Below are 26,574 nucleotides of genomic sequence, written 5' to 3' on the forward strand. Positions count from 1 at the left end.
AATATTATAGCATTCCTATTGTTTAATTTGAGTAACGGAAACTGCAGAGTTGTGGAGGGGAAATTCTCCTGGCAATAAAAGGCTGAAATGATGCTTATGTGTACATAGAGCCAGTTCACTATGAATCTACAGTAATACATTTAATGTATAGGAATAACAGTCTTCTGAAATACAATAACGTGAAATGTCAGAAGCTCGACCACATGTGTAACTTCTGTGCTCTTCTAGTGGTCCAGAGGGGACATGACAGGGCAGGTGAAGATTCCATTTTCAAAGAGGGGTTTAGTCAGTGCTGTTCAGAGACATATTAGGCTGTGCATGTTGAAAATTCTGAGATCTGAAACCCAGGTGAGAATGATTCTCATGGTAGCTTTTGGCTGCTGTGAGTCAGGAATTGTTTGGCCCCTCGCCAGGTAAGAAGGTGGAAATGTGGCCTGAAACAATGCTTTCCCTCTCTGAGTCACTGTGTTCAGGCTAAAAATTTCCAAAACAGGTCATAGTAAAATAAGTGCTTAAAATTTGAAACTTCAGCCAAGCCGAAATCTGTCCTGTAACTGTAGAGTTGAGTCTTACCTGTTCAGTCATAGGATGCTGAAGATAACAGAAGGAACAGTGTTTATGAAGTTGAGTTTGAAAGAATGATGTCAGTTGCAAATTACTGAGTTTCATACTATGATTTCCCAGCAGGTGGGTTTATTTTCTAACTTTTATTCTTCCCACCTTTGCTATGTAAAAGAGCTACATAAACAGCCTGCTCATAATGGCAAAGGAGATACTGAGGCATTTTTCTGAATAACTGTTACACTGCCATTCTGTTATTGCAGCTAAACATGTGCAGAAGGCCAAACCTGCTTTTGAGAGCATGAGATGTTTCTGTGACCATGCAGATACAAAGAGTTCCTGTTCCTCCTGCATAGGCATTTCTTACCCCAATGCCCCTTTATTTCTAGACTGTTAGAGTCAATAGGGGACCTTCAGTTAGTAGAAAGAGGGCTTGAGCTACCAGGCACAGTATTTGTGCAGAAAACTCAAGTAACTTCATCTCCTGCTACTGACCAAGTTCAGTAATTTCCTCGCCCTCTTTCTCTAGATATTTCTGTGTGTTTCCTGCAGAGTTGCTCTGATAACTCCATGTTGGAGAGTATTCAAACTGCTCTTCTCTGAGCCTGAGTCCAGTGCTGCGGTATTTGGTGGGGATGTTATATTCACAGTAGAAGCAAAGGTTAGTGCACCATCAACACTGAGCAGATGCATATTTTACAGCGTGGTTTACTGGCTCTGGACCAGAACTGTGCAGATGCAGCTGTGATGCTTTCTTTGGCTGGATCCTGGGAAGGAGCTAGACCTCAGAAGATCTGTTGGACCAAAGATGGCTCCATACTGGTGCTGTGCTCCTGAAATTATAAATAAAATGCAGAGACACTCTTGCTCCAACTTGCTCAGAGGTTTTTTGTTTGTTTGTTAAGCCCTGTGTCAGAGTATTTCTCTGAGGAGATGTCTTAGAAGTTCAGAGGTAGCCTGGATTTAGCATGGACTGCCAGACTGGATCTAAGTTGACTTTTAGGAAAGATGTATGCAAACATCTCTGTACCGTGTTCCTCATGTTTTCTCCTGTCTCTTTCCATAATGAAGTGATTGTTTCTTTTAGCTTGCCCAGCTTTATTTAGCTAATAGACTAAACATCAACATCAAGTAAATCAACAAACCGCTTTAAAAGTCTAGCTCCAAATGTTTTGGAAAATGCATATGGTCTGTTTGTGTGTTTCAGTTTTAAGAATGGCTCTCTGATGAGAGAGAAGATCAGAGATGACTGTGCTTCAGGCTCCTGGGATGAATTCTCCAAAGCCTTATCATCTACTGTTGCTGGAAACAATGGAAACTTAGGTATCAGCCATAGTAGGGTTGGGAGTTCCAAGGGTTTCTTAGACACATATTTGAGTGTGTGTTGTACCTACATTTTGCTTGGGTCATGATAAAGCCCAAGAATTAAGTCAACTAGAGGAAGGGGAATTCCTAATGTGTACTTAAAAGTGCCTACTGGCAGGCTAAGTGTCATGGTATTTTCCTTCAGTCCTCACTAAATAAATAAATTATATTTACGGGGCTTCTTTGGCCATTGAAAAGGTATAAGTGGAGTCTTAGTTGTGTAACATTTAAAACTAGTAATTTCTGAAGGAGGCTTCCATTGAAGTTTTCTGAAACTTTCATTAACACTTCTTAAGACTCAAACCAAGTGAGCTAAGTAGCTCCTTATTACTTTTCTCAGCCATCACTCTAGAATCTTGTTCATGCATGTGAGCAAAGCAGTAATACTGAGTGAAACACAGATTCCCTGTGTTTTCTCCAGTGTACATCACAGCTATTTTTCCCCACATCATGGTAAATTATTAAAATGAAACAAAATAATGATGATGGAAATATTTAAAAATATGTAAATAAACCCATGTATTTGCTGTTTTACCTTATTTTCTTTCCTACAGTTTTAACATTTTACAAGTGTAATATATAGCTCTGAAGTAAGTAATTAAAAAGTGACCGTATGCGTAATCAGGATTAAAATTTATCCATTACAGAGCTGGGTTTGAAATTGCCACCATTATCCTGGGTCTGAAGTGATATGAATACAATTAATTTAAAAAGTGTAGGTAGCCAAGTTTTTCAATGATAATAATGAATCCATAGAAGTTTTCACTCCTTAGGAAAGTGAGTTTAAGATAGAATTTCTTGACACAGCGAGGTTAGCACTGATTTTTCATTTTTAGAAGCTCTTTTATGTTGGCTGTCAAATCTAGTCTCTGTGGGGTATTAAAATAGGCTAGGAATCTCTTTTCACTAGAAGACAAATCAGGTGTTTCAGAAAGTGGGAAAAAGCAATTCCAAAACACAAAAGTCATCCACGTAAGACAATACTAAAACAACTGGAAGCTGATAAAAATATTGTTTCAGATTTCAAAGATACCAGGACACTGCCTTAAATTTTTAAAATTTGTGTTAGGGTATATTCACTTGGATATCTCAATCTCCTATAAAATGAGGATTTCATGAAAGTCATCCTCAATAACCTGTATGCTTGAAAAACCTCTGTGCCTATGTGCAGCAGTACAGTAATCTCTATGAGTACCTGAGAGAAGCAGAGCAAAGAGGTAACTGGTTAGTCACTCTCCCTTTTGTCACTTGTTCCTTGCACTCTCTGTTATGTTGGAAGATGCCCCTGCAGAGGCAGCTGCTAGGGTGAGGCTGGGATAATGAGAGTAACAGGGGTAGCAAACAGCTAAGGAGGAAGAGTGGCTGAATGAGACTCCTGTTATGTCTGGGGAGTACCTGCAGAGAAATCTGATAAAACCAGCAAGTTTACTTGAAGTCTTCATCTGCCAGATTCAAGGAGGCAGCAGGGACAGAAAGGAATTTTTGAGATACACATCCTTGGCAGAGCTTGCAGTTCTATAATATACAGTGTTGCTTGCTGGCAGGTTTTCAGATTGTTTAAGCAAAAAGGCTATATGTACTAAAGCAAAGTTCTATTCTGGTTTTTCTTTTGGCTAATAATCCTATGGCTCCTAGGGCAGGAACATACTCTTGTTCCAGGGTCTGAGCCTAGAAACTCTCCTTAGTTTCTTAGCTATTCTGTTCAGACTTTTCCTGTCCTAATTTTCTTTTTTTTGTCTACTTTCCTGAATATCTTTTCTGACCAACCCTTCTTGCCATCAACACAAAAGAAATCTTTTTCACATTTTTTTGTCTAGCTGTCTACAAAGCATTACTGCATTTCTTCAGGTCTCATCAAAACTATTCAGACACCAGCTCTGCTTCATGACTTAAAATATCTGTAGTTCTCTAATAAGCTCATGAAATCTAATGCAGTGCCTGAAGTATTCCAGTATTCCCTGTGCTCTTCTTACTAACTTACCATTTCTTTGTATATGTTTTTTTTCTCTTTCACCCTTGCATATGGACTACTAAAACCCTTTCTGAGATGTGCTATATTTTGTTTGTTACTTGTATGTCTGTGTGTTCTGGTGGATGTGTGCACTCTTTTGTAGGCTTATTGTTTATTCTGTTGTGTGGGTGACTAGTGCCAGATATGCTTAAGGTTCACATTTTTGTAAACTGAAAGTAGTTTAGTTCTGTAACTAGTTTCAGTTAACAATGTTTAAGAAACAGGCTATGTGGTGCCTCAAACGTCTTTCCAAATATGTGATGTTTATTATAATTTTTGTTGTGTACTGAAATAAGATTCCAATTTTGGGCTAGGAGCAAACGTGACACTCTTTAATGTTCCTTGATGCAGGTTTCTACTTTGATGTGATGGAAATTACCCCTGAAGCAGTAGGGATTCACAGATTCAACAGAGACAACCAAAAGGTAGTAATAAATTAGTTTGTCTCAAACCTTGAGGACTACTGTCAAGGCTTCAAATTTTTGCTGCCCTCCCCCTGCCCCCTCCTCCCCCCCTTTTTTTTTTTTTTTTTTAATCTGAAATACTGGCTTTCAAGTTTCATTTACTGATGCAAGTCCCTGGGATGATTTTCTTAGGGAAGAATTTGGTCTGTAGCTTAAGAGTATCTACAGTGTGAAGTCTGAACTAGAACTTGTAAGGTATTTTTTGGGAGAAATATTTCCCTCACAGGAAAATGTGCATTTACTAAAATGAACACTGGTTATGAAACAGGATTAACTTTTAGGTTATTGAGAGCTTAGTACACTTAGGTGACTTAGTCCCCATCTTGTAACTTTCAGACACACAGGTAAGGATGTGTTGAAACTGTGGGCTGTAGTATTTTGTCTTTTTGTCTTGCTGTAAAAGTGTATATAAAGACCTCATTTTGATGTCCTGCATGTCTTGGAGTAACATCCAAGCTACTTAGTGGTGTGTAAGTAAACACAGGCCTCAAGTCCAATTGGAATTAACATACAAGTTCTGTTATGGAATGGGAAGTTCTTAGTATCTTTTTTTTCCTCTCTTTTTTTTGTGCTGTTTTTTTGTTTTTCTGTCGAGGAATGCATGTTGTTTAACATCTGGTCTTTTGGGTGATACTGAGACTCAAGAGCTGTCTTTGATCAATCATGACTCCCAGTCAATGAGACCTCAGCTAAGATGAGCAGAGATTGATGCTGTCTTGTTTGCAGTGTAGCACTAGTCTCTTAAGTGTTTGCTGTTTAAATTAGTGCTTAATCACTTCTACCTGTTATGCAAGTTGTAGGGACTTACTGTAGTGCATGGAAAAACTCTGTGAAAGAGTCATTGTATTTTGTAGTTCAGTGTTTCCTACTTCTGCTGCCTTTCTTATATTCTGGTGAATAAAAGTACAGAATAATATTGTATGTAGAAACCAAATAATGAAATTATTACATGGTTTCGCTTTTGTGCAGACAGAACTAGATGTAAGCTTTTGTGACATTTCTTAATGCATCTGAATTTTATCTGCTTGCTTTAATTGTATGTTTTTGAGCTATTGATTCTGAAGCAGCCCTTGGTACTGGGAAATGCATAGAGAAGGGTTTACAGCTTGCAGTAGAATCTGTCGCCATCATGCATTGATTTCAAGTTTGATGTGTTTGTATTCTTTGTCATGAGACTTCAGGTCCATTTCATATGTATGAGTAAATAACTGGGCCTAGTTGAGGGTAGGCTTCAGGGTGGAGACAAGGACAATCAGCTATAAATGTCTTGTGTTTTCAACCAGTCTCCAGCTTGGCACTATATACTGGTACTGTGTATTGTCTAAGGTGCTTGTTAACTTAGTGTATCCCTTCTTTGATACAGGTTTCTGGTTTTCCAAAGGAGGTGGAAATACGAGCATTGATTGAAGGGCAGTTCATGGCCAAGAGAATTCATGCTGAAAAGCTGGGATATAGAGTCAGTAAGTACGATGAAAAGCTGCAGAACTAATGGCACTAGGGATCAAACTGAAAGAGAAGTCCCAGCAGTAATGTCCGTAGTGTGATTCTTGTCCTGCCTGATGGATACAGAAACTGCTATGAATCCATAATTGGCCTCCTGGGAAAATTTTTGAGAGTGTGTTGAGGGCAAGTTTTTGCAGATATTAACTTGAGGAGGACCAATAGTTTAATTTTCAGATGACTTCTTTTTCAAGTATGCTTGCTGTTCCACTGTTACTGAGCTGCATTGTCAATTTTTAAATAAGAGTTTGAGCTTTGGTAGCTTGTTAAGTGAAAGGAAGCCCAGCCTTCTGCCTAAAGCACAACACTCTAACTCAGAAAAATCTGAAATCTATGTTCAGTTCCTGGGTCTGCTGTAAGCTGGTCACATACCTCATTGCCTCAGTTTTCCATTAATAAGGCAGAAGCCCTTTCTCTGCCTTGTGATTTAGAAAGCAAGAGATCCTGCTTCCTAGAATTTATAACATGAATATTTTTTAGCAGATTGGAACAACAAAGTCAGGCAGTATTTTACCTATAGAAATGGGATCAGATCATTACTAGCTCTGCAATTCTACAAAGGGAATACAGGCAAGTTGATAAATGTTTTACTGGGACCTTATGTCAGTGTGTCTGCAAGGGCATCTTAAAAAATACTGAATTAACTCATCTTGAGGGTTTTTAACCTATGTTTTACTTTTTAAAATCATATTATTTTTGTTGACATCCCAACCACCTCTTTTACAAGCCGACCCTGACCTTCTCCTTTACAAGCCATTCCTTGACTCCTACCTCCAGGCTTTCATCTGTAATCATGAAGAATATATTTTTTTTTTAAAGTTTTTATTTTAAGAGAGAACTCCAGGAGCTGAATGCTGAGAGAATATAGAGATACTGAAACAAATCACAAGGCTTGGCAACACCGCCTCATAAATTTACGTTGTAAAAGTTTTCCTGTTATATATTTTCTTATATACTAGAAACCATATTTATTTGGAGAGGTTATTTATGGAGACAGGCAGGGATTCAAACAGATTGTGTTTAAAATACCTGTTTATCTTTCATTCTTAGATTCTGCTGCACCCAGAGTTTGACTTATATAGCCTAGAAAGCTTATGGTTGAAGAGAAGCCTTTTGCACTCTGTACATGTCAGGGGATAGACAAACACCAGTGTGAGAAGAACTATTTAAGGTATCAGACACTTCTGACACAAACAAATGGATGGAAATTATCTGTAAATACATTTAGGTTAAGTAGGAGGGCCAAAAACCTAACTAGTTTGCAGTGTGGCTTAATGAGCTTTAATTTATTGGGTTTTTTGTTGTTGTTTTTTTTTTAAATGCAGTAGATGCCTACAGTAAAAAGCAGATGGGTGTGATTGTGTTGTGTTCCTGTAGGTTCCTTGGAACCTTGTATGCTTTTGTTTTGTTGTATCCCAAGGGTCTTTTAGCTATTTGGTAACTAACGGATGAGTTGCTTTAAAAAAGAACTGCTGTACGTAGTGTAGGCTGTGTGCATCTCTCACTCTTCCTTAGTGGTATTGTTTAAATGTCATATTCTGTTATTTGTGTAGTGATGGCAGGCTTGCATCTGCGTTTGTTGTGTGACAGCTCTGAAAACAGGGTGTGTTCTGAATTTCAGAGTATGGATGAGCATTGTGGGAATTACTCTGGTATTGCCAGACTTTCTCTTGTTTAATAGCTGCTGTTTTTCAGGCTGCTTTTAATGTGATTTAAAAGCTTATTTATTTTTTGGATAGAATATACAGTCAGGACCCTTGTGTTTATTCAATTCCTTTTAGGCCTTGTCTACATGGGGAATTTACTTCCCCCCCCCCCCCCCCCTCAGGAATCAAGCTGATTTACATTCAGAAATATAATCACAGCAGTGTAAATCTTGGCTTTGTTGTTGTTGTTTACATCAGTGGGAGAACACAGTAGTAACTGCTCACAAGATCTGGAAAGATACATGATGACACACATTAAATTGATCTGCAACAGAAATAGAAGTGACATGGTCAGTCACAACAAATGCTTTGCTGTACTGTCTTGAGGTTTGTGAGGTGCCCTGTCCGTGGTGCAAATGAGTCAGAAACCTGGATAAGAACTTCCCTTGCTCTGACACCAAGGTGCTGGAAAATCATTTTGGCAGCCACAAACCTGCTTCTCTGTTCTTGGACCAAATGCAGTTTTAGATGACTGTACTCTGAAAAGCAGCAGTGTATGTGTAAAAACAAATAAATACAGATCTGTTATATAAAGTTCTCGGTTATGCATTGTGAACATGACAAACATTAGATAATCCCTTAGAATTGACTTTCAGTTAATGAATATATTATCTTGCTAGGAGCAGTGTTTTTGAAGCCTCGGTCTAGCTAGTGCTGCAGGAAGAAGTGCAGTGATGCTGAAAGTGTGCATTTTTTTTTATGTGAGGATTTGTTCCAGGTTTTGTGTGTCCAGTGCATTATAGATCTTACATAAATTGTGAATAATAGTTAAAAAAAAACCTTTAAAGCAGCAATTCAGGTGCTGTTTGTGCTTGCCTGCAGGCATGTGCCCAGGTTCCATTGTGGCTCATGTGCCAGTAGAGGGCAGAGGATTCTGTTTCATGATTTTCTTCTCTGAGGCTGGGCTGTGTGTGTCAGCCTTGTTCTGAAAATGGCACAAGAGTCACCAGACGATCCTTAGGAGAGAAGTAAAACCTTACAGTAATTGTGATTTAAGGGTTTTAAAAGTGTGTGTCACTCTGTTCTAATTGCTCTAATCTTTCTCAATCAGATTTCAGGGGAAATCATTCAGTAACACCCTGTATCCTGTTTTGCTTATGTGCTCAAGGGGCAGATAGGGCGTTGTGATCTAGAAACAAACAAGTGAAGTTTGGTCTGTCCCTGTTGTTTACATCCTCCGATTCAGAGATGCGTGCAGATAAGGGGAGGGTTTGCTGTTCTGCCTTTATTTTCCTGAATTGAGATTGTATCGTAAACACCTTCTGTTTTGTCACTTCCTTTTTCTACTCTTGCAGCCATTCCCTTTTGAAAGCCAGTCTCACAACTGGAGTTCAGAGGCTGGTCATACAGACATGATTCCTCTATGGTTTGAGGAGCGCTCTGAAGTCAAAACCATGGTAACTTTGTAGAGAAGTGACAGTGTTTGCAGCTCAGTGACTTAAATGATCACTGCAGCCATAAAGCTGTCAGTGGTTCAGACTGATCTGCCAGTATGTACTTCAATAATCTTGATGATCACTTCAGAGTTGCTTCTATTCCTGACCAATCCTATAGTTCATCCTAAAATTGATACTGACTGGTCAGCATTGCAGTGGTCTTTGCTCAGACAGTGGAGCTGCTCTGGTGAAGACTAACAAAACTGGTTTTGGGAGCAAAATCCACCTCCCTGCCCATTGGTGGGTAAAGTAAATAGTGCCATGATGTATGCTATGTGTGCTGAAGGAAAACTACACCTAGGTCAGGGTTCTGGTGTTGATCACACATGAGTTAATAGATATTTCAATGATGTGCTGGTCTACAAGGTAGAAGCCTTCAGGTCAATGGTAATGGGAGCACTGAGTCTATACATAGTGGATCAGATGTTCACTACAGTTGTGATAAATGAACTTTTGTTGGGCTGGAGCAGCAATTAACAAATCTTGCCTTGTAGGTAGGCTGATTTTTCTGGGGTGGGGTCCGTGTTGAAGTTGCTAGCTTTGGACAGGGCTTTCTGCCTTCACGTTGTTGTGTCTGTCAGTGAATCCATAACACTCCTGTTGCCCAATGTGCTGTTCCTGTCACATTTATACCTTTAGGAATCTAATTCTGCCACCTAACTGTTGTCATCAGAGGGAGGTGGGTAGAAGGTGCCACATTTTACAAGCACAAGCTTTGTCCATAAAATCCCGTGTCAGTGTTTATTATGTAATTTATTGTTTCTTACATACATAAATCCAACACTTACCAACAATGTTGGTGCCCTGAATTCTGCTGACTGTAATTAGTGCCTAAGTACTGGCTGGTGTGACACAGACGTGCCTGTGGCTTTGCACTGGTGTAGGATTCAGCCAGTGTTTTTCCTTAAGTGCTACACATTACTGATATGTCAAATGTGTGCAGGTACATCTTTCTGGTTAGATAGAATGCACCCCTCTGTCTTCAGCACAACAGCAGCCCTGCAGTACTAGGGAGCAAAGGGAAATGTCGGAGCATGTTGGATGTAACTCCTCAGTGGTTAGAGGGGAATCTTAGATTTTGTGAAGAACTTGGTCTTAGACTGCATGAAGGCAAACTCCAAGGTGCCAAATTTCCTCTTTTCTTCAGGTGTTGTTTTCTTCTGATGTTCTTTCTCAGCAGGTTAAAAGTAGTAATAATATGTGGCTCTTTGTCTGCAAGGAGGGCAGTCTAATAGAGCAAGGGGTGCTCAGAGAATATCAATTAGTGTAGCATGGAGTAGTTATGTTTCATTATTCATATTGTCATGAGGAGGCACAGAAACCTGAAGATGAGTTGTGAAACTGTCACTTCGTAGCAAAGTGTTGGTCCCTTGGAGGATGAAGTAGCTCCCTGGTTTGGCAAGGCTAGAGGTCACTAGTCCTTGGGACACTCCAGGGATGGCTTTGTGTCAGGCCATAAGACAGATTTTTCTGCTGGTGATTGTCTTTGACTGGTTTTGTGACTGTAGTCACCAGAACTTTTAGGAATTATCAGGAACACTATGATGCTTGTTCTGTCAGTCGCCTTTGCCTGCACCACTAAGTGTGTTTCTACTCCAGTTTTAGCAGTGTTTTGGCTGAAATGAGAAACACTGTGAGCAAGGCCATTTTGTAGTTGCAATACAGATTAAATTGATGTTTATGCCCTACGGGATTTAAATTTCTTAGAGAAATCGATACTAAAATGTTGTGTTGGCTTCGTGCTTGTCTCTTGCTGTTTGCAGCTAAGAGTGCTGATGGTGTTTCAGCAGCATGAGGGCAATGGCTTTGTTAAGGGCCTTTTTCTTCAGAGAGGGGAACAGTTTAAAAATAATTAGAGGGAGGTGACCTTGATGAGAGGTTGAAGTCCTCTGTTTAAAATAATAATGAATAGCAGTAATGGTCAGATTGGAACATATACAAACAGCGACAGGGCAGGGCATACTGCTTGGTGTGTAGGACAAACAGACCATAAGAACTCCTTGTCGTTAGATCTTCAGCCTATATTTTTGAGGGAGGAGTGTTGGCTCAGTAAGTACTTTCAAATTCATCAAAGGCAGGATCTTCCTCCCAGATAATCCAGTGATTCTGCTGCAGTGGGCGTTTGTATTTTCTGATGAAACTTCAGACTGATAAGAGCACCAGAGTGCCAGTGTGAGATGGGCAATACCTTGCCAAGAACTTGCCTGTATCCCCTCGTTTTCCACGCAGCATTAGACTTGGATCCCGTAGCAGTGCCTTCTAGGCTTGAGCGAGCAAGGCTTGGTTTTAAGCCCGTGATCTGGAGTGAAAAGTTGTTTAGCTTATTACCAATTCCATGACCAAATATTTTACAAAAAAAGGGCTTTTTATTATTACCTGGCTCAGGAGAGTACAGTATTAGGTTAACTAATTTCTGAAAGACTTAGATAAAATACCTCAGAAGGAAATGACCTAACGTGCTATAAGGAAACTGCTTACGTGCTCTAGACATTTTCATGCAGCAGCTATTGTCTTGCTTTTATTTTGTTTTATTGTTGTTATACATATACAGGAAACACAATGAAGACAGAAAATCTGAAGAGTTAATAAAAAGATTGGAAGGAGTACTATCTGTCTTTCTTTCTGACACAATGATAAAATGTTGTCATTGTTTGAACAATTGCTTTTAGTGTTTGGTCAGCAAAAGACCAAGTATGTAAATGGTTCAGTTCCTGTGCCCTGATGTTAGGAGATATTGTTTATGACTCTTTCAGTGGATGTACTGTTCAAGCAGCGTTCAGCAAAAGAGCCAAGCTGTCAGTTGGCTGGTGTTGTAGGAGCTTTGTAGATCTCTAAAAGCTGGGGACTTGGAGATCAGTTGGGTTATCCAATAAATCTTTTATCACTTATTTTTTGAGACCAATCTGCAGTTTTAAATCCAATTAAATTAGCAGGGGAATGACATGATTGCAGTCTGTAAGTACCTTCTTGGGGAAAGGAAACTTGATAGTATAGGACTCTTGAGCCTTACAGACAGCAACGTTACGGTTCAATAACTGGAATTTGAAAGCAAGCAAACCTCAAATCACAAGTAAAGTGCAGATTTTTAACAGAAAGTGAAATCAAACAGCACAGCAGTTGACATTGGTGTAGTGAGTTCTTTGCACTGGCAGTTTTATTTACTCTTTCTTAAAAATCTCTTTCTGGTTCAAAGAGATAATTTATGTTATAGAAGGGTGAGCTCAAAGGATCAGAGTGGTCCATTCTGTCTCAAACAGGTGGGAATCTGTAAGAGATGGCATTGTGAGGAGGCTCATCTGATTGACAGCTCTATATGCATTGCTTTGTATGAATCATTTATACCAGTAGCAGCTGCTGATATCACTGTAAATGAGACCTTGTTTTGATGATCATTCTGCTTGTAAAATACTACATTTACCTTAGCTGACACTTAGTGAATTGTTACATATTTATTATGGTTAATCTTTTCTCCTGTGTCTTTCTGTATTTTCATTTTTGTTGCTCAAGTGTGACAGGCCTGTTAGTGACCTCTAATCAGCTCTCCCAAGATTCGCTAGTCCCTCCAGCTGTCTTTCATTTTTATTTTTCCTGGTTTAAGTTTATTCAGCTTCTCTAACACATCTCATGTTATGCATCAGTTCTGAGCACTGTCTCAATGCTTTCAGCTGCATCAACCCACAGTTGAGACTTTTCAGTGTTAACAGGACTGCTGCTGGGTAGGTCATTCTTTCCCTTCTCTGTTTGCCTCCATGGACAGTGATTTGTAGCTGCAGTTGTGTATGTTGCATGACATTTTGCCTTTAAAAGAGATTATTGCCTAAGTTTTTAAAACAATTTTGAATACCTAAAGCTTTGGTTGCATCCAGACTCACTTATTTTTTTTTTTTTCAGAGGACAGCCACTCCGTGGTTACTCAGATTACCTCAGGGAAAAAACCCCAGCATTTCTTGTTTAAGTGAAAACCAAGTAGAAGTTCACATGTGTGGACAAGGAGAATTTTGCATTCCAGTTCTATAACTTAAATTTTCTTCAGACATGAAAGAATTTATTTGGGCAGCTTTGTGGGTTTTTTTGTTTTGTTTGTTGTTTGCTTGTTTGTTTTGTTTCTTCTTTCTGGCCTGTGATTTTCAAGAAAGCACATGAAAGGTATTTTTTTTCCCCTGCCTTTAAACTATAATGTTATTTAGCCTGTATGTGGTGTGTCTGACTAAGGCACTGGTAAAGGTGTGTGTGCTGCATGTGAAATGACAGATCTCAGCCCCAAGACTTTCACAGTGTCAGTTTAGTCCAAGTGTAATGGGTGGCAGAGGATGGGATGTTCATGAAAAATAGGCATCAAGTGCAATATGTGCTTCGAAAGTTCTCTCTCTGATGTGAGCAAGAACAGAAATTTTTGAGCTTTGCACTTGTTGGCTGGAATTTGGGATCAGTGACAGGACTGGTTCGAAGAAGAAAAATCCGATGTGTGGAAGAGTGAGATTAGAGCATCCACAGAATTAAGTCCCTTAATGATATGGTAGGTGACATGAAATGCCTGATCCCAGCTTCTGAGTAGTGGTACCGTTTTTCTCTTTGATGTTGAAAAAGCTAGACTTGACAGTCTCTTACAGTGGCCTTCAGCTCATCAGTGCTATACTTTTCCTAGTTCAGAAATCTAAAGAATGGATGAAGGAACACAAAAAATGTGCTTGAATCTGAAATTATTGTTTTCCAACTGCACTTATGTTGATTGTACAGCATCAGACAGACTTAAAGTAAGACTAAACTCTTGAATACCTGCTGAGCATTGTGCATCCATTACTGCTCAAGTAGAGAGTGAGTTTAAAAACAGCCACTTCTGTTGGTTTTAAAGTATTTGTCTTCCATTTGACAATATTTGAGACTTAATGAGAAATTTCAAGGAAGCTGGAAATTTGAAATTAAAAATAGATGTGTATGCCTACAAGCAAAGGGTGGGTTCTTCATGGTTTTATTTCTGATAATGTATCCAAGTGAAATAGTTCTTTTCAGGATACCTCTGCTGCAGATAACTGCACTTGTCCATTTTTATCTGAAATGTTACTAGAGTGTTGGTTTAATGCTTAGTGTTTCTCCTCTGGGTGTGCCTGTCTCAGTGGGTTCTTCTGAAATGCATGATTCTTAAATGTTTTCAGAACTTCTGGTGGATGAAAGTTCAATTAGCTCCTCTTTGTAGAAACCTTTCTAAAGTACACATCTGTGTGCTTTTGTATTTCCACTTTTGCAGTAAGAGTAAGTGAAAGGTATGTCTGGAGAGGAGTTTGAAGGAACTGAATGCTCAGTCTGAAAATCTCCACTGGAAGGTGTTTGTGTGAAAACACATAATGTTGAATTCTTTTTTACAAAGCAGTGGTATTACCGAAGGTAACAATGCTAAACAATGTGTACCCATTACAGAAGCAGTATCAAGTGCTGGTGGTGTTTCAGACAACAAATGAACTGACGTGGGAGTATGTTCAGTTTCCCTAACCTAAACTTGGTAACCAAAGTTTTCATGTACTTACCTCTCTAGATAATGTATTCCATCATTGAGAGCAGCTTTCTTCAGAATGTTCTCATGTCCTGTTTTCAACAGGTTAAGATCACTTTCGTTAAATTTTGATTATAGCCTTTTTCTGGTAGAGGGTTTTGGATCCTAGACGTATTCATGTGCTGAATGAAAGCTCTGGGGGCTTAATTCCAGCACATCCTTGAATGCCTCCTCTGTGTTCCCAGGATTGAGTCACTCAGTTCCTTCCCTCTCCATTGCTGGTATCTGTTACTGAACAGGTAAATGTCAAAATTTATCTGTACATAGCAATTTCCATGTGTGCATGCCAAGAAACAATTATAGAAAGCTGGAGGACTCTCAGCATTGTTACAAATCAACAAAGTATTTCAGTCCCCTCAGTGGCCAATTTAAAACATACAAAACAGCAGAAAATAATGTTGTGTATCAGTCTGTGCAGCAACAGCCCTGTGAAGTAGCATTGGAAAGAAGGTGGTCAATGGTCAGAGAATTGGAAGAATTTTGAAGTATATTTTTAAAAGCATCCACTCTCTTCATTCAGGGTGCTCTTGTTCTTTTTCCTCTGTGTTTATTCTGGTCAAAAATGAACTTTTTGTTATTTTGAAGTAGTTCTAAATTATTATGGTAATACAAATGTACAAGTGGAGAGCTGCTTGAGTAATCTCTTCAAATTAAGTGCACTTCTAGTTAAATGACTTAAGTTTACCTACAAGTGAACACTTGCGCTGTAAAGGAAGTGACACAAAGCTTTGTATTTCATACCTAATTTTGTCTGTGAAGGTAGAGGCCCGGTGCCCACTGAAATGCAGGTGAACATCTGATGCCATTGTTTTAAGCATGATACATTAGAATTAAAAATTGCTGGCACATCTATTTGAAAAGGTGAATTTGTGCTTTTAAGTAAATTGCAGTTATTTAGGACCTAGTGGCTCAGTGTTTATTTTTGTCCTTTAAATGCCTTTTTTATTAATTACTTAAAGGTATTAAATTTAGCTGACTACAGTAGCTTCTGTGAGCTGTGATACAGGTTAGTGCAAATTTTAGATGTTATCTAGGTTGTTACTTACAAGCCTAATCACTGCAAGGACATGGCTGTTGATTTTAGTGTTGCCAGCTGCATGAATAAGGGTTAATCAAGAGAGCCAGGAGAGTGCAGGCCTACAACCCTAATTTTGAACATTTGTTATATGCTTGAAAATGAGCTAGATAACTCCTCAGATGCTAAATTGAGTGAGCAGTTCCAGTTTAGAGGGGCCTCAGCTTAACTTCTTGCATCTACCTCCTCCTTGTCGATCTGTCCTGATCGCATGTCCATCGGCTGCACATTCCAGGAGATGGCAAAGGCAGAAAGATGTTGAGGGCTGAGGTAGGATGTGTTGTCTTCTGCCACTTAAAACACAAATGTTTTATATATTGAAATTTTTATTTACGCACAAGCACTATATATACATGCATATGTAATAAAGACAGCTTTTCTGTATCATTTAGAGGATGAGAGGCAAGATTGGAGATTTACAGAAACCTTTTGGTTATTGTAACTGACATATTTCTGAAATGAATTGTTTTCTCTGAGTAGCTGCTCATATGCAAGTGACTGCTACATGTGGAGAGACAGAAAATGTCTTGTGAAACTCTTGTGGCTTGGGTAACTTGTGTGTCTGATGGTTTGGAGCAATACCACAAGTGCATGGGAAAAGTGATCTAATGGAGAGTGTATACCTAAGAGCGCCACATAAAAGGCTCAAAGAGCAATTATCTGAGTTAAATGCAGTGTTTTAAAAACAGCTTCATCCATTTTCCTGCCATTTTTTGTGCTTTTTCTCTAAATAACTCTAATGTATATTAATTAATTGCTTGAAATAATACCAATAAATCTAAAAAGGTTTGTCTAAAGCGTGACTGCACAGAGGAAACTTCATGTTTGTTTCAGTGGTGAGAGAAAAAATTGCTTATTGAGATTAAGAAAGCTAATATTAATTTAGATGGAACTTAATGAAATCTTTAATGGCTTTTTGAAATTGTTTTATTTTCCTTAGATTTTAATTTGAATTAAATCATTACTATTGTTAAATTAGTTAAACACTAAATTAAGAAATGCAAATGAAGTGAGCCCAAAATCCAATGTGGTTATTGTTTTTATTGATACATGTAGACTAGTGGTGTGGAGCAAATTCCAATTATATCTGATCTGTTATTTTCAGTGCAAGTTCCTGACTCTTCATTAAGTGTAATACGTTAGATTAAATGCTTTGCTTTATAAGAGCTTGGAAGATGCCAGTATTACAATAAACCTCTTGCTGCTTTTGCCTCTTTGTTTGAGCTGTTGGCACTGTGTATAATGCAGGCTTCGAGGCTTTCTTGTTTAAAGTTTTAAAATCCTGCCCAGCTGTGATCATCAGAGAAAGATAAATGGAAACTTTAGATAGTGTATTCACAGGAGGCCCAGGAATGAGGGAGAGTTGCTAAAGGCAACTCCATTACATACATGAGTTCACCTGAATAAATGTTCAGTGGCTTCTGCTATGCTAACTTTAAATACTAGTAGCTAGCGAGGAAAATGCTAGTTTCACATAATACATCTCCCTATATGATTAAAACATCCAAAATAAATGAAGCGTGGCTTGAAATATCAGAATGAGATTATTCCAAGTTGTTCTTTATCTTTTGGTTTATGTTTTTATAAAATGCTGTATCCTAAACTGACTGAAATTAGTAGAAGTCTAGGTAAGAAAGAGGAAAACGTATGTGCCATTTGAGCTTGTCTGCTTTATGCACAGCCAAGGAACTCATCTGTGCAAAAAGTCCTTTTTCATTTTTATGCTGTTTTTTTCTTCAGAAGCCATTCAGAAATGTGAAAGTGAGCAGACCAGCTGCCAGAGCTGCCCATAACTACCCTGTCTCAGTCCCAGGTGGAGAGAGGACATTGCAACTGAGGGTACACCTTTGGGCAAGCCAGGCACACGTGGTAGTACCATGTTCCTGAGCTGTGGCTGGTTTGTGCCTGTGGTGCTGCATGGCTCTGGTTAAGATGGTAGGGTTTCTCTAATGTTCTTCAGAGCTCCTGTTTGAGCTGCTAGAGGAATTGTATTATTGTGTAGTGTGGAAGAACTTGCCTGTCCTGAGGCCCCATGCAGAAGTGTTCTTAGGTTGCCAGTACAGTAGTATAAAATACTTTCAAATCAGCATGCTCCTTACTTTGGTTTATTCTAGTGGTGTCAAGGCATGCGTCCAGCACAAGTGGAAGAGCTGCCTCTGCTCTGGCTGCACTGCATTTACAGCAGGGTGTAGAGAGAAAATGTGAGACCTCATCACTGTTTTACAACATTCTAGAAGGCACTGTTGGACTTCAATGAGGAATCAATGCAAGTGGGATACTGATAGAACAGTGGTGACAGCTGATGTTTACAGCTGTTGCCTTGGTTTCACTCTATGTATGTGTGTTTTGGTTTTTTTTCTCTCGGTGTGTAAGTAGTGCTAGCAGCTTCATAGTCATCGAGTAAAACTGATTCATCTTTAGTCAATGGTTAACCTTTTCCTGGCAGGATACCTGTTGGAGTTGATGTGAGGGTAGATTGTGAGGTAGTTAACTGTTCTATTTTACCCCAATCCAGTGAGCATAACTAGTATATCCCAAGTGCTAGTTGGCTTTGGGAAATGGGATTCCAGTGCTGGGGTTAAGTCATCTGCAATGTTTGTGTCTATGGGGGAAGCATGAGGCTGAGTTAGGACAAGACATCTGAGCAGGGGTGTCAGCCTTCTCACCCTGTGCCCAGACTAACTTGTGCCCAGACTAACTTCTGCCCATTCTACTCCAGACTAATTCAGAATGGTTCTCTCAACACACTGAGTCAGTTGGTAGTATTTTGTTACTGGAATGAATGAAAAAATGAGGACCTCATGCCACTTGCTATCTTGTTTTGTTTCACACATCTGACTACTCAGTAACTGCTACCATACAGTTAGCAAAATGCTTCCCATTCTTGATGCTTTCCTCCCATGTCCATCGTTGCTCCAGACTGTCCCCCTGAAACACTTCTGTCTGTCAGTGCAGTCTATTCATGGTACTCTATGCCTGTGGTTATCAGGATCCCTGTTCTGTGTCTGGATTAAAACTGAGTCCATTTTAGGTCAGAAACCTCTTGTGTTCACAGGATCACAGGATGTCAGGGGTTGGAAGGGTCCCAAATAGATCAAGTCCAAGCCCCCTGGCAGAGCAGGACCACACAATCTAGCTCAGGTCACAGAGGAACACATCCAGATGGGCCTTGAAAGTCTCCAGAGAAGGAGACTCAACAACATCTCTGGGGAGCCTGTTCCAATGGTCTGTGACCCTTACAGTAAAGAAGTTCCCCCTTGTGTTGTGGGAGCAAGTGAGCAGAGCCTGTCCCCTCCCTCCTGACACCCAGCCCTCAGATATTTATAAACATTTATTAAATCCCCTCTGTCTTCTCTTTTCCAGACTAAAAAGCCCCAGGTCCTTCAGCCTCTTCTCATAAGGCACATGCTCCAGTCCCCTAATCATCCTCGTAGCCCTCTGTTGGACCCTCTCCAGCAGGGTTTTGGATTTGTTGGTGAGGGTGATGACAGGTGTCAAGTGCCTCTGTGCAGTGGTGGCTCTAGATGACGAGTTTCTGGGTTGCAAATGGAGATCTTTATCTGACATCTTGTGGTTTTGAGGCTGACATTGCTTGGGCTTCTCTTCTGGAAGATTTTTGAAAATCTTCCAATGTAGATGTTTTCAGGTGCTTTTTCCAAACTTCTCTGTCTTTTTGCCACACTGATGAAAGGATAACTATACTTCCAGTATAATCCTTTGGTCATCTAGCACTGTGTTGCAATGTCATGATCTTGTATTTGCTTATCTGAATTGAATGGTATGGCTCTGCAGCAATCTGTGAAGAATGAGGGTCCCTGCATCCAGAAAGAGCAAACGGTGGATTGTTTTTAATGCATCCTGCTTAAATGGGAATCAATTAAGTCCTGGAAGCACTGGTATGGAGGAAAGGTAGGTTGATATTGAGCTTTAAGGTTTGGCCATGCTGCACAATAGGAGCTTGTATTGCTTTCTTCTTCAAAACAGACTGTTTTCAGGTGGCTAAAGTGGTTTGCAGGCTATGACTCAGCCCAGGCAATCCAGACAAGTATCAATGAAAGCAGAGGTGTTATGAATAGAGAGGATAGATACTGCTGGATTAGAATATAAATCTTAATCGGGATTAAGCCACAGCAAATAAGTACCTATGGAGCAGAATGTGCTGCATGAATAGGAAGCAAACTATATATATAAACACTTCTTCAGCTGAAGTGCAGTATTTCCTCCTCTTCCTTTTTGCCAAATCCATTTTGTATTTCCATGCTTTAACTGCTTCCTGACCTAGTGCACTCATGCATGAAAAGCCCAAGTGGTCTAGGTTGACTAGCATATTAGTCTTGAGAAGGATTCAAAGGATTTAAAGCTTCTGAAACTGTTTAAATTACAGAAGTGTCCTGCTATTCTGGTTTTAGTGGCAGAAATTATTTTACCTTGGGACACACTTAGTTCATATCCACAAGTATCTGTGGGTTTACGTAAATAGAAATACAAGTGCTTCCTTGACTTGTCAGGTTAGTGGCACTTCTTCCTTCATACTCAATCTAAGTATTCTAGACTCTTTAGGAAAAAATAAGAACAAGTTTGCTATATTCTTTTACTTGGCACTAGCAGTTCAGACAGGTAGTCCTGAAATCCTTCTGTCTGCTTTAAAAGTTCACAGAAAATGTAGAAAGCAAACAAAAACCAAGAGAGAACACATTTTCTGCAGGATCGACAGTGGAAATTGCAGTTGCTTCTTTAGTCGCAGAATGGATTCCACCCAGACAGCAGCAGTGAAAGCTTCCCTGTCCTTCAGTCCCAGCTCTGACTTAAGAAAGCAGCTTCAGAAGAGAATGTGTATATTTGTATATAAATGGGGTTTATGTCTAGGTCAGCCAGTGTTTTGTGTATCTAGATTTAAACACAGCCATTGTCAGCTCATTGGTACATTGATGCCAGTGATGCTAGTTGTGTTTTAGCATGCTCCAAAGCAGTTTCCTAGGCTCCTAGCTTTACTTTCTTCCACAGCCTGCTGAGAGACAGCAAGAAAAGTGAGTCACGAGTCATGTCATTTGTGACCTAGTGTGTGCTTAGCAATTCTTGGCAGAAATTTCTTAAACAGGGACATGTGGCTTGGACCAAGTTTCTCAAAACAGAGAACTATTAGTGGACAAACCTCCAGTGTGTTAGTCACTGAGAATATAAACATTGAGAAAGGTCTTATGATATAATGAGAAAAGGCCAAAGAGGTGAGCTGTGCATCACACTACTTCATCCAATGTACACCTAATCCTGTGTTGCACATTCAACTCTGTCTCCAGGCTTATCCTCTGATATGGTGATGAGAAGCTCATACTTGTGACTTGAATACCTGATGTAAGTTGCATGTTAAACAGAGGAGTGGTCTGTCGGGAGCCTCATCAAATTCAACAAGGAAAAATGTCAAGTCTTGCACCTGGGGCACATAAACTCTCTGCACTGATAAGAATCTGGGGGGAAGCACTGCTGAAAAGGATGTGGGAGGTCTAGCTAAAATTGAGCCAGCAGTGTGTCCTTGCAGCAAGGAAGGCTGACAGCATGCAGGCAGTACCAACAGGAGCACAGCCAGGCAATTGAGAGAAGTGAATTATAGTCCTTAATTCAGCAGTCCATTAGATCACATCTGGAGTATCACACCCGGTTTGAGGTTTCTTACTATACAGTATGCACTTATAAACTGGACCAAGTGTAGCAGAGGGCCACTAAGATGTTTAGGGGCTGGAGAACCTCTCCTCAGGAGAGGAGCTGGGGGAGCTGGGCTTGTCCAGCCCAGAAAAGAGACTTCAAGGCCACCTAATGTTAGCCTCTTGAGGTGCTCTCTGCTGAGGTGCACTGCAGAAGAGTTAGACAATGTCCATAAACTGAGAGATAAGAGTTTCTAATGGGATATGCAAAAGAAAATTTTTTCAAGGAGTATAAATATTAAGCATTTTATTAGTGGTCTGTTTGTAACTGAAGGTCTTGAAACCTTGTCTCAGAAATATGAAAAGACAAGGCTAATTTTATTTTGTTCTCCTTCTGAATAAAGTTGGTATGTTGACCTAGTTCTGTCACTCTGCAGCCACAAGCCAATTGGATCCCTCAGCTGCCACCCCATCTCATTTTGCCTCCTTTGGCTAGATAGAGCTAATTACAGCAGGTACTCCATCCAAATTTTTACAGATTAATTTACAGCATGATGAACAGAGTTAGTGATGGAGATGCAACCAAGAAAGTGAGGGATGCTCCGACCTTGTCACTCAGATGGATGTGGAGACATACTGCTCTTCTCCCAGATGGCTCTTGAGTTTTACGGAAAGTCAGTGACATGTTTAATTATTTCTGACAAATAGAGAATGCTTTCTCTATGTATTATGTTGTGCCCTTCATGACAGTGGAAGAAGGCAAGCAACATCTTCACCAGCCTTGAGTAGGATACTATGGACTGAAAGTCTTAGTGCTGAAATACAGGCTTGCAGCTGCCATTGACTCTTGGCCAGGATTTGAAGTGTCTGATGCAAGAAAGTGCTTAGGTGTCTGTGAGGTCAATGAGACTTAAATGCATCCTTAAATAATCTCTACAAAGAGATGTTTTCTCAGCAATCAAGATGCAGTTTATATGCTATGACATTTGATAACTCTTGTTAAACAGAGAAGATTGCCTTGGGATGTGGAGAAAAAGGTCAAGATCTTTGCTATCACCAGAACTATGATAAATATAATTTGTAAGACTTTTGTCTTTGTAACTTTTAAAACAAACACAGTGATGGGGGGAAATGGCTGTAAGTGGAAATTGAGAGCTGGTACAATCAAATATCTGTCTGTAAGATCAGAAGATGCTTTATTTATTGGCTGGATGGTGAATTTTTTAAGCAATGCAAAATGTATTTTGTGGTAGGAAAGGAAAAATGTTCAAGATGTGTCTTCCCCATGATGATTCTTTTGGACCACCTCTGTTTTGACCTGATCTACAGGCTTTCATTCAAAAATGACAGAGAATTAAGGAGAGGCTCTTTCAAGAGTGTTTAAGGCTGAAATAGTTTTGCTGCTGTTGGTGAAGGTGAGTTTGGCAGTAGGGCCGGGCAGGATAGAGTCTTCCTCTAACAGTAGTCAGTCTCTGATAAAACATCAAGGCTTAAACAGCTATGATATCCTCCCAGCTTGCACCAGTCTGCAGTTTAGCAACTTCCTGAGCCTCAGGGTTTTTTATTTAACTGCTGTTGACAGGGGATTTTCCTGTGAACTTCTCTAATCACTTTTTAAAAGCATGCAGGTTTTTGGCACCCATGGTATCCTGTAGTGCTGAGTACTTCAGCTGAGCTGTGCATTGTGTGAGAAGTCCCTAGTTTTGTTTGTGTTGAGCATTTCACCTGATAATCTCATTTGCTCCTCAGTAGGTTCTCTACTATGAGAAACTGTGAATAGTTATTCTGTATTTATCATTTCCTTGGCTGCTTGTGCTTTGCTGGCCTCCCCCTTGGCTGTTTCTTTTCTTGGCTGAAGAACTGTAATCAAGACTTACTCATGTCTTGTTGGAAGCTGTCCTACACCTTTGATCAGCCTTGTTGTGCCTCTCTATATTGTTTCCATTTTTATTGTATTCTTTTTGAGACATAGGACGGGAACTTCACTGAGTATTCAAGTGGACACTAACCTTTTATTTAAGAGGTGGCATAATACTCTTTGTGGCTTTATTCCTTTTACAAAAAATTAATGTACTGATTTTTTTTCCAGTTTTTGTGTATCAACCTGATATTTTCTTGAAATTATTAAAATATAGTGTGCTTTACTCAAAGATAATGCTTCAGAGGCTGCTGGGTATGCAAATTCAGTTCTGTTCTTTTCATGTATATTACTTTGCCTAATCAACACTGAATTTCTTCTCCTGTTTTTGTTTCTTACCCTACCTGTATCATGAGAAAATTCTGTTACTCCTCGGGGCTGGCTTTGTCTCATTCTCACCCCTTTCCCACATTATTTGTGATCATCTTTCACTAGCAACTGTGAAAACTGATTGCTTATGCCTGCTGTATGTTCCATTTCTTTTTAAAAAAATAACTTATAAGAGAACTTCCATTCTTATTCTGTGTCAGTCTTCTTTATACAAGAACCTTTGGTGAAGGACCTTGTTGAAAACCTTTTGGAATACATGTTTATACTTGGGTAAAGCAATTGAGTCAGAGGCTCCTTTTCAGATCTCTCTGGCATGACTTTCCCTTACAAAAGGCATTGAGTCTTTCCCATTAAATCACCTTTGTCAAATTATCTAATGATTGTGTTTTCTCAGTGTTGCTGCCAATTAGCTGTGTATGGATCTCAGTTACTGAAAGCTTCCCATGCCCAACTAGGAGCACGTTTTGATAACTGGCATCATGTTTGTCACCAACATGCCTCTGGTACTAAGGCATTTCTAGGCAAAAAGTTATGTTTTCCACAGGTAACATTTTAAGAGTTTGGTGCTTCGTTTATACACAACTTCTGCATGGGTCACATATAATTCATTCTAGAACATCCTTTGACACCTCATTCTGGGATAGGCCTTCCAGTGCATCCCAGATTTAAACCTTCTTCATTCATTGTCCTTGAACAATCTCAATGCTAATAGTGTTATGTGCTTTTAGACACTTTAATGCATTTTCTCCTTTTTATACTATTCCACTTCACTGAAACCACATAGTTCTGCTGTGGATAGATTATTTATTTTGACTGATTTGCCCTTCATAGACTGATTTATCTTAACAATTACAAAATTCTGGTTGAAAGGGACCTCCAAAGATCATCTGTGTCAACCTCCCTGCAGTGAGCAGGGATATGTTGAAATACACCAGGTTGCTTAGAGCCTTCTCCAGCTTGATTTTGAATGTTTTCAGGGATGGGGCATCTACTACCTTTTTGGGCAGTCTGTACTAGTCTTTCAGAAGTTGCTGCTTTTTTCTAGGGTTCTTGAGAAGTTGTGGCATAAAGCACATGTGAGTATGATGTTTACCCTAACACATATAGGAGTACCTGTCCTGTTACTTTATTATCTGTCCAGGTCTCTCCTATCTCTTTCTGTATGTTTTAGTCATTGCTGTCCTTTTGAGCAAGTGGTCTTTGTATGGTCCCAGTACTGATGTGGTATTCAAACTGTATGAATTACAAGTTATTCAAGAAATACGTGGACACAGCACTTCAGGACATGGTTTAATGGCTATGGTGGTCTTGGGTTGATGGCTGGACTTGATGATCTTGAAGGTCTTCTCCAACTGAAATAGTTCTGTGATTCTCTAGTCAACTAGTTTGTCTTCTCTCACTTCAGGTTATCGTTAATACACAGTAAAACTCACTGCTATATCTTTGCAATATAATTTGTTCTCTTAGCTTACAGTATGCAGTGATTGTCTGCCTTTCACCAGTATGCTGCTTCTGTCAATATCCTCACTGAAAACTGATGTTTTAAGTTTTTCTATCTTATTTTTCACATTTCTAGTATCAGTATTGCAGCACTTCATGCTCAGCTCAGTAGCTTGTATTTTTATGTTGTGATTAAAATGAAATAATTTCTTTGTGGTTTCTTGTTCAGATTTATTAATGTCTGCCCTATCTTTTATTTATAGATACAAAGTTTTAATGATTTCAGCCCTAGAAAATGTGCCATGTCCATTTGTCCCAGCCTTACTGCATTTCTTAGTTTAAACATTCTCCTGTAACATTAATTGTAAATGCCAGTACTTTGGTACCAGCTTGATTTAGATGAATCTTTACTGTAAAAGCAACCTTTCTTCCAAAAGCTTCTGCAGTTCCTACTGAATTAAAATTTAATAGTGAAAGTAGACATTTGTGAGAAGAGGGTTACAGCAATGTGGAAGTTTTTTTTGTTTGTTTTTTTATAGTGACTGAAATACTGAATAGATTTTATTGATAGAGATTTGCTAGAATAGATAAAATGTTTGATTTGCAGTAACTCTGGATACTGGAAATGCAGAGTGGTAGATGCCAAAGCAATAGACATTCAGGTATTGGCTATGACTTTAGAAGGAATAAGCTATAAAAGGTCATTTTATTCTGCCTTTGACTTGGCAGAAGACATTCAGCAGAGGGGAGAATCAGGCTAATAAAGGCAGATGCATGGTGTATGGATAGGATTTGGTTGTAGGAATTTGAAAGTTGAAAACAGTAAGCTAAGCAGCTTAATATCTTCAGAATAAGAAGGAGTGAAGCTTGTAAGTGCGTCAAGCTGTTTGCTTCGATCTAGACTAAAGAGCTTAAGTAGCTTATAACACCACAAGCACACTAGCTCTGGAGGAAGGGACTTACAAGCTGTGCAACAGCTACACTTCAAAGGCCTTACAAGTACCACTGATGAATCCTGCAGGGCTTCTAGAGAGGATGTCAAGTAAATCTGTCCGTCTTGGTGTTTCTCTGCAAACCCCAAGTACTTCCTTTTGGTTTTTCCTCCTAGAATTATGGGCAACTCTGCTCCCTGGAGTTATCACAGTGTTAAGTGCCAGGCCCTTCAGAATCAGGAGATTTTCAAAATCAGTTTAATCATATGCTTTATCATATTTTGTCTTCTTTTTCCTCATTGAAACTCCATACTATTGGGCATGCTAGGATCTACCATTTTTATTCCAATGATATTTTGTATGAGGAACTTGAAAACCCTGGAGTCCCCTGCCTTTTTCATGGGGGGCAGACAAGTATCTCAATTGTATAGTTGTAAATTAACTATCTTTGGGATCTTCAGGTTTAAATGTTTGTGGTTTTTTGTTGAAGTCTTTAAGATTAGATCATCACAAGTTGGAAAATTCCACTGTATTGCTGTGATCCCATCCAATTCCCATTGAAATCAGTTGACTTGGGGTCAAAGACTCCTGCAAAGCAGAGATGGCTACATTGACAAACTTGCTTTACAAAATACATGTTGTGTTCTCA

General features: G+C 39.4%; 1 protein-coding gene across 1 annotated transcript in view; it reads left to right on the forward strand.

The window, feature by feature from the left end:
- Positions 1-26,574, forward strand: part of XYLB (xylulokinase) — a 79,803-nt gene that overhangs the window by 20,407 nt on the left and 32,822 nt on the right. The window contains exons 13-15 of the mRNA XM_054390083.1: positions 1,769-1,884; positions 4,289-4,362; positions 5,765-5,861. Of these exons, the coding sequence (XP_054246058.1) occupies positions 1,769-1,884; positions 4,289-4,362; positions 5,765-5,861 (287 nt within the window). The remainder of the gene's footprint in view (positions 1-1,768; positions 1,885-4,288; positions 4,363-5,764; positions 5,862-26,574) is intronic.

Source organism: Indicator indicator, chromosome 20 (genome assembly GCF_027791375.1).
Source record: "Indicator indicator isolate 239-I01 chromosome 20, UM_Iind_1.1, whole genome shotgun sequence".
Lineage (NCBI taxonomy): Eukaryota > Metazoa > Chordata > Aves > Piciformes > Indicatoridae > Indicator > Indicator indicator.